The 9,122-nt window shown below is 42.3% G+C and overlaps 1 protein-coding gene across 2 annotated transcripts in view; it reads left to right on the forward strand.

Moving 5' to 3' along the window:
* Nucleotides 1–2,909, forward strand: part of LOC132377652 (D-beta-hydroxybutyrate dehydrogenase, mitochondrial-like) — a 28,411-nt gene extending 25,502 nt beyond the window's left edge. For both annotated transcript variants that reach the window (XM_059943858.1, XM_059943866.1), the window contains exon 6: nucleotides 943–2,909. In XM_059943858.1, coding sequence (XP_059799841.1) covers nucleotides 943–1,412 — 470 coding nt within the window. In that variant the 3' untranslated portion in view covers nucleotides 1,413–2,909. The remainder of the gene's footprint in view (nucleotides 1–942) is intronic.
* The last annotated feature ends 6,213 nt before the right edge of the window (nucleotides 2,910–9,122 follow it).

A 9,122-nucleotide genomic window follows, 5' to 3' on the forward strand; every position in this document is an offset into this window, starting at 1 on the left:
AACAAGTCACACCAGACAATGAATTTGCCTATTAAATACACTTCTTTATTAATCACAATTAGTACAACTCAACAATTGACTATAAGGAACCGAAAAATCTGCATTAACTGTTTAAACAGACAACTCTTTTAGTTAGTTTCACACCTTCCAAAACCCATTAATCCTACTCAGATATTACCTGCCCTAGTTGAACCTAGCCCCGGATTTTTGTGGTGAGTTCTCCAAATCAGAGACTTGAGTCATCCACTGAGATCTTGTGCAATTCTTTGTCTATAGAATTAATGCTGCCAGTCATCTAATGAGGCACCTTACTTTACACTTCTTTGTAAACTTTCTGGACATTGCTTTGAGTTTACCATCAATTATATGGATAGAAGTCAACTTCCTTTCCATACACTGTATAACTTGTTTTTTTAATACTTCCAAATTCCTGCTTATCTCCATAACCAGCTGGTCTGCGATTATCATAGTTCAGAGTTGTGGAATTTACAAGACTGTCGTTGGTACACAGTATTTCAAAAAAAAAATTCTCAGTCAGGGACAGTAGGGGAAAGTGTTCACAGCACTGTAAAGTTGTGCAAGTTGGAAAATTACTGCAGCTGAATTCCCACACTGATACTAATCTGATGCCAAATATCAGCAAGACCCCACTTTGTCTCTTCAACTACTTTCATTATTTTTTAATTCTTCTACTTAACTCTTTCTTATCTCCTCAACTGTCTACAAAAGCAAGTTAAACTTCCCAAAAAGTAGCAGGTGCCTCTATGGATTTTAGTTTTTGTTTAATAGGTAAACTGACCTTTCGACTTTAACATTTTTAACAACATGAATCATTGCTGTTGCTAATTCGATATGTGGTCAAGAATGAATGATGTGTAAGGGTTATACTTGTGTATATAAAAAAATACAATATTTGAATCTCTAATATATTCTCATTTAAAGGTCGTGTGGTTAACATCACAAGTATGCTGGGAAGAATGGCCAATCCATCACGCTCTCCTTATTGTGTCACTAAATTTGGAGTGGAGGCATTCTCAGACTGCTTGCGCTATGAAATGCATCGCTGGGGGGTTAAAGTTAGTGTTGTTGAGCCTGGTAACTTCATTGCTGGCACCAGTCTTTATAGTCCTGAACGTGTCAAAATGATCTTAGAAACTATGTGGAACGAACTGCCAGACATTGTCCGTAAAGATTATGGGAGGGCCTACTTTGATGAACAGGTTGATAAAATGAAATCTTATCTTGAGAGCGGTTCCGCCGACCTTTCAGTGGTTATTAACGATGTCACTCATGCATTGACATCTGCTTCCCCCTACACCCGCTACAATCCAATGGATTACTACTGGTGGCTGAGGATGCAGATTATGACACACTTTCCTGCAGCTATATCTGACCGGATATACATTTATTGAAATAATTGTCAATCTGGTGCCTGCTACTTTTTTAATAGGCTTTGTACCACTTGCTCATGAAAGTAATAATTAAAATGGTTGGCATAGTGTTTTAATATAACAGTTACACATTTGAATCTGTGAAGAATTCAATATTATTAATTCTTTTCAGTAATTTCCATAACTTGAATTACTTGGATTTATGTAGGAAGTATTATAGCAGCAGATATGGAACTAAGTTTGCAAACTTACTGCATGGTGATACAGAAGGGATATTATAATTCTAGGTTTTTGTAATATTGGATTCCTGGATTGTAATGTAATATATTACAGTTGCTGACTTGGCTCCTAAAATAACATCTTGCTAAACTACTGGAGAGTTTTTTAATTTTTTCATAGGATATGGATGGGGTTTGTGAAATGAGATGCCTGCCCTCCAGCACAACTGGAAATTTCCATCACATCTTTAACAGGCATGGATAGTCCCAGTGTTTTTGTAATCAAGCAAGTATTTTCCAAAGTGCAATAACGATTGTGATGCAAGCAGTCAGATTACAACCAGTAATTTTCTTTTGCATTGACAATTGTTGATCAGATATTGGTTAGAACAGCAAAGATAACTCTCCTATTTTTTTTGGAGTTGTTCTATTAGCAGGGAAATGGGGGCCTTGATTTAGTATTAAATCCACTAATGGAACATTCCCTCAAAACTGTATTGACGTGCCAACCTTTATGCCCAAGTTTTCAGAATGCTGTTTGAACTCAAAATCTTATTATTACAGAAGGTTAAGATTTATTCCTTCTACTGAAGGTGCTGCAATGTCAGTGGATAGCAGTTCCTGATTTTTTTTTCAATAAAGGAATGAGTAATTTCCAATTCAGGATGCTGTGCGACTTAGAAGTGCAAGTATTGCAACATGAGAGCTGTCCCTGTGCATTTGGGAAATGTTTCTAAGAAGCCTTTGTACCTTCTCAGGTCTTCATACCTTAAGTTCATGTGGAATGTTGATGAAATGCACTCTTAACTCTAGTTCAATAAATAGGGAATCTGAAGGACATTTTGAGTACTACCTTGAGCATTTCTTTATGTTCTCATGAAAGCTGTTACCTCTGGTGCCTCTTCTGTGGAGCCATTCATCATTTGCCAACCAAGACCTAAACTCCGCATTTGATGAAAATGCAATTACAGAAACAGTTTAGCTTGACTGTGAACTATTTTAGTCATCTACCTGCTCCAAACTTGCACTCTGTGTTTATCTTTGGAAATACAAGCACATTTTTTTGCATTAAAGAACACATCCTGCACAGTTTTCATATGATTTTGTGTATTTATATCTGTTCAGCTTCCTGAAAAGACGAAGCCTTAAATAAAACTTTAAAAGGAATCCTTAGACAGTAAAGAACTCTGCTTTTTTTCTTAGACCCCTTTTCTAAAATGCAGCAAAAATTGTAAGTTACATTGGTGTGCATTTTTGTAGGGCCTTTAAAGGTAATTCAGCAAAATCGTCTCACATTTAACGAATTTTAAATGGTGGTGGGAGTAGGCAGTTTAAATGGTTTGGCATGGACTAGATGGGCCAAAGGGCCTGTTTCAGTGCTGTACTTTTCTATGACCCTATGATTTCTAGCCTTTATTTATTGTAAAGTAGTTCAAAATTATGTTCAAGAATATTTTTGGTGAATTATGTTTAAGATTCCAAATGAAATGTTACATACCCAATAAAATTGCACTGAAAAGAATATTTTGTGGTTGATATTTATTTTTGTTTGCATTGAACTGTCTTGTGTATAGATAGAGTAATCTTTAGTATTTCCATGACTGCAGAAATATGAAGAGATTTTATTTATATTCTATTTATTAAGAGATACAGTGCAGTAACAGGCCCTTCCAGCCCAGTTACACCCATGTGACCAATTAAACTTACAAACCTGTAAGTCTTTGGAATGTGGGAGGAAATCAGAGCACCAGGAGGAAACCCACTGGGAGAACATACAAATCTTTGCAGACAGTGGCGAAATGAACCTGGGTTGCTGGTGCTGTAGTAGTGTTAGGCTAACCATTAGAATATTTGTGAACAATGTCCCTGCTGGTCCTTATTGGTGATGTAAAGTTTGTTTTTATTAATTTTGCAACAAAAGAAATTGAAATCATGTATGTTCCCGTAATCTGGTCATCTTCCAATCATGCAGCATCCTTAAGCTTGAGGTTACCCAAAACTCCGCCTCTTCTAGCTCACTCTCACAGGGCTGCTCGTAAGAATTTAAATTTGCTTTCAGAATGTCATGATAAACACTTAATAATTCACTTGTGTTTGTGGGTCCGGTGCAGGTGAATGATTACGAGGAGAGTTCCATGTCCCTGATTAACTCCTCATTCACATGCACACCCCGACCTCTTTGATCAAATAATTGAGTCAGCATTGCTCTCTGTGTACATCTAATATATTGTAGCTGAAGGATAGATTAGACAGATTATGAGAATGGGAAAAGAAATTACAGGTAGAATATAGTGTCAAGAAGTGTATGGCCATGCACTTTGGTAGATGAAATGGAAGGGGTGCCTATTTTCTAAATGGAGCTACAACGGGACTTGGGAGTCCTTGTGCAGGATTCCCTAAACGTTAATTTGCAGTTTGAGTCTGTGGTCAGGAAGGCAAATGCAACGTTTGCATTCGTTTCAAGAGGACTAGAATATAAAAGCAAGGAGGTACTGCTAAAACTTCCTAAAGCACTGCTGAGGCCTCCCTTGGATTATTGTGAGCAGTTTGGAGCTCCTTATCATAGAAAGGTTGTGCTGAAACTGGAGAGAGTTCAAAGGGTTTTCATGAAAATGATTCCAAGATTGACGGGCTTGTCATATCAAGAGCATTTGGCTCTGGGCTTGTATTCACTAGAATTCAGAAGAATGAGGGTGAAGAAAAATGGTGAAAGGACATGATAGAGTGGATGTGGAGGGGATGTTTTCTATAGTGGGAGAGTCTTAAGACCAAAGGACATAGCTTCAGAATAGAGGGGTGTCCTGTTAGAATGGAAATGAGGAGGAATTTAGCCAGAGAATGGTGTATCTGGATTTCTTTGCCGCAAGCAGCTGTGGAGGCTAAGTCTTTATGTATATTTAAGACGGGTTGGTAGATTCTTGATTGGTTGGGGCATGAGGGATACAAGGGGAAGGCAGGATATTGGGGCTGAGAGGAAAATTAGAGCAGGCATAATGAAATGGCAGAGCCAATGGGCCAAATGCCTAAATTCTGTTCCTATATCTTATGGTCTTAGAATAATAAGCAATGCAAAAATGGAAATCAAAAAGTAGTGAGGTAGTGTTCATGGGTTCAGTGACCATTCAGAATCAAATGACAGAGGAAGAAGCTGTTTCTGAATCATTGAGTATGTTCCTTCAGGCTTCTGCACCTCACTTACTGATGGTAGCAATGAGAACAAGACATGACCTGAGTAATGGGGCTCCTTAATTGATGGATGCCAACATGTTGAGGCATCACTCCTTGAAGATGTCCTAAGTACTACGGAGACTAGTGTACATAGAGCATAGGCCATAGAAATCTACAGCATGTTACAGGCCCTTTGACCCACAATATTGTGCTGACCATGTAACTACTCTAGAAACTGCCTAGAGTTACCCTACCGCATAGCAATCTCTTTCTAAGCTCGACTAGGCTTATACTCGCTGGAATTTAGAAGATTGAGGGGGGATCTTATTGAAATGTTAAAAAATTCTAAAGGGATTGGACAGGCTAGATGCAGGAAGATTGTTTCCGATGTTGGGGAAGTCCAGAACGAGGGGTCACAGTTTAAGGATAAAGGGGAAGCCTTTTAGGACTGAGATGAGGAAAAACTTCTTCACACAGAGAGTGGTGAATCTGTGGAATTGTCTGCCACAGGAAACAGTTGAGGCCGGTTCAGCGGCTATATTTAAGAGGAAGTTAGATATGGCCCTTGTGGCTAAAGGGATCGGGGGTATGGAGAGAAAGCAGGTACAGGGTTCTGAGTTGGATGATCAGCCATGATCGTACTGAATGGTGGTGCAGGCTCGAAGGACAAATGGCCTACTCCTGCACCTATTTTCCATGTTTCTATGTACTTATCTAAGAGTCTCTTAAAAGACCTTTTTGTATCCACCTGTTGCTGACAGTGCATTCCATGCACCCACCACTCTCTGTGTGAAAAGCTTACCTCTGACATCCCCTCTGTACCTACTGCCAAGCACCTTAAAACAATGCCCCCTCATGTTAGCCATTTCAGCTCTGGGGGAAAAAAATCTCTGGCTCTCCATACAATCAATGCCTCTCATCATCTTATACATCTCTATCAGGTCATCTCTCATCCTCCTTCGCTCTAAAGAGAAAAGGCCAAGTTCATGCAACCTATTCTCATAAGGCATGCTCTCCAATCCAGGCAACATCTTTGTCAACCTCCTTTGCACTCTCTCTGTAGTATCCACAACCTTCCTGTAGTGAAGAGACCAGAACTGAACACAGAACTCCATGTGGGGCCTAACCAACTGTAACATTACCTTACAGCTCTTGAACTCAATCTCACTTAATGAAGACCATCACACCATGACGCCTTCTTAACAACACAGTCAACCTGCGCACAGACCCCAAGATCTTTGTTGATAGTCCACATTGCCAATAGTCCTACCATTTATATTATATTCTGTCTTCAAATTGGACTTGCCAAAATTAACCACTTCAGACCTATCTGGGTTCAACTCCATCTGCCAATTCTCAGCCCAGTTCTTCATCCTATTGATGTCCTGCTGTAATGTTTGATAACCCTCCAAGTGGTCCACAACACCCCCAACTTTTGTGTTATCAGCCAACTTACTAACCCACCCTTCTACTCTTCATCCAGGTCATTTATAAAAATCTCGAAGAGAAAGAGTCCCAGAACAGATCCTTGCAGAACACCACTGGTCACGGACCTCCATACAGAATACGGACCGTCTACAACCACCCTTCTGTGGGCAAGCAACTGTATCCATGGTGGAGCTGACTAAGTTTACATCTCTCTGTAGCTTACTTCGATCCTGTGCAATAGCCCCCTCATACCATGGTGATGCAGCCAGTTAGAATGCTCTCCACAATACAACTGTAGAAATTTAAGAAAGTCTTGGGTGATATATTGTAGCGATGTGCTACGCACAGCGCTGAAATAACGACAAGCAGTCGGTAAGTCATTTCGAGACTAATTTATTCAAACTTCGCGGCGCTGGCATTTAATCCCTAGCGCCCGCCCTCTCTGGGCGGAAATGACTTCAGAGGTGCATTACCAAAGTCTCCCCCCGTGCGCTGTGAGCCAGTTCACCTGCGCAGAAAGTGGGTTGCCACATAACCCCCCCCCCCCCCCCCCCAATGTCCACAGTCTGGATCAGCCTCTGTTTGGGAGGTCTGCCTCAGTGCCGCGGTGCCTGAACCTCGACCGGCTGCGCCAGGTCCACATGGGCTGGTTTGAGTCGGTCCACCATGAAAACCTCCTCTCTTCCCCCAATGTCCAGAACGTACGTGGACCCGTTGTTGTTGATCACCTTGAACGGCCCCTTGTACGGCCGCTGTAGTGGTGCCCGGTGTCCGCCCCTTTGTACAAACACAAACTTACAGTCCTGCAGGTCTTTGGGTACATGGGTTGGGGTCCGTCCGTGCTGTGAAGTCGGTACGGGAGCCAGGTTGCCGAGCCTTTCGCGTAGTCTGTCCTGGTGGCCAGCTGCCAGTCATTAGTGGCAACTGGCCCTGGCCCTGGCCCTTGCAGGGCGGGTGACAACGGCAGGCTTCTGTGCCCCACCACTGGTGGTAGAAACACCACTGTTCACTGTCCTCCTCACTCCTGCCTCTGTGTTGTGTGCGCCCCCCTGCCGGGCCTGGTCTGGTCTGCTGTTGGGCACATGGCCTGGTAATCTGACCAACGGATGCCACGCTCTCCCTCTTGGCTTTCCACAGCACGTCTGCCCGGGCCGCCACCTTCCGGAGGTCGCTGAAGTCTGCGTCGGCCAGCAGCAGATGTATGTCCTCGGGCAGTTGCTCTAGGGACGCTTGCTTGAACATGAGGCAGGGCTTGTGTCCGTCAGCCAGGGCCAGCATCTCGTTCATCAATGCTGACGGCAGCCTGCCTCCCAAACCATCCAGGTGAGGCAGGCGGGCACCCCACTCACACCGTGAGAGGCCAAAGGTCCCAATGAGCAGCACTTTGAATGCTTCATATTTGCCTTCTTCCGGGGGCGACTGTATGAAATCCACAACCTGGGCGGCCGTCTCCTGGTCAAGGGCGCTCACCACATGGTAGTAACGCGTGGAATCAGAGGATATCTGCCAACTCTGGAACTGGGCTTCTGCTTGGCTAAACCACACGCGTGGTTGCAGCGTCCAGAAAGTCGGCAGTTTTAGCAAAACTGCGTGAACAGATGAAGAGTCGGTCATCTTTGGTCCAAATCCCGTTTGGACCGTCGGGGTCACCAATGTAGCGATGTGCTACACACACAGCGCTAAAATAACGACATGCAGTCGGTAAGTCATTTCACGACTAGTTTATTCAAACTTTGCGGCGCTGGCATTTAATCCCCAGCGCCCGCCCTCTCCAGCCGGAAATGACATCAGAGGTGCATTACCAAAATCTGCCCCCATGCGCTGGCTATTTGTGAGTCGGTTCACCTGAGCAGAAAGTGGGTCACCACAATATCAGATTGTCTCAAACTGTTAATGGAATATATCCACTGTCATGTCTCCTTTTTAGCTGCATCGGTAGGTTGGGCACAGGATAGATCCTCAGAGATATTGACACCCAGGAACTTGAAATTGCTCACTCTTTCCAATTCAGATCCCTCCATGAGGACTGGTGTGTGTTCCCTTATCTTAACTTTTCTGCACAATCGGTTCTTTGGTCTTACTGACATTGAATGCAAGTTTGTTGCTGCAACACCACTCTACTAGTGACATATCTCGCTCCTGTACACCTTCTCATCTCCAGCTGAAATTCCGTTAACAATGTTGTATTGTCAGCAAATTCAGAGATGGCATTTGAGCTGTGTCTAGCCACACAGCCTAGAGCAGTGAACTAAGCACACCTCAACGAGGTGCACCAGTGTGGATTGTTAGTGAAGAGCAGTTGTTATTTCTGATCAATAGTGATTGTGGTCCTCTGATTAGGAAGTCAGTAATCAAGTTGCAAATGGAATCTTCCTGCTTTGATTCTTCTTTCTTTGTTCCAAAACATCAATGTTCCTGGAAAGCTCGTTTATATTTATAGAAACAGTAGCGTTGGTTTTTGTGAAATGGGTAGTTTGAAATAATAAATATACAGGTATTGTATATTTTATACTTTAGTAAATTTTGAGTAAATATATTGTTTGATTAAGCATTTTCTGTTTAAGTAATTCATTATGGGCTATTTGTAAAAGAACGTAAACGGCATATATCATTGCACCACCATGTCACTTGTGCATGCCACACTAAGGTAAAACAAAATGTACACAAGTTATCCTCAGTTCCATGTTTTTCTTTCAATTAGTTTTATATTTTGGAGTTCAAAACATAATGGTGGTGATGAGGTAGTTTTAAAACGAATCTGTTGAAGTGCAGCATGCTTTTTCCTTGTCAGTGACAAAGGCCCGCAGTTTGTTGAGAAACAGTTTCAGTCATTCCTGAAAGTGATTGGAAGAAGACTATATGGCCCAATTATAAATGGCTTGATGGAAAGATTTTTCCAGAGTCTAAAGAATACTCT

Source organism: Hypanus sabinus, chromosome 2 (genome assembly GCF_030144855.1).
Source record: "Hypanus sabinus isolate sHypSab1 chromosome 2, sHypSab1.hap1, whole genome shotgun sequence".
Taxonomy (NCBI): Eukaryota; Metazoa; Chordata; class Chondrichthyes; order Myliobatiformes; family Dasyatidae; genus Hypanus; species Hypanus sabinus.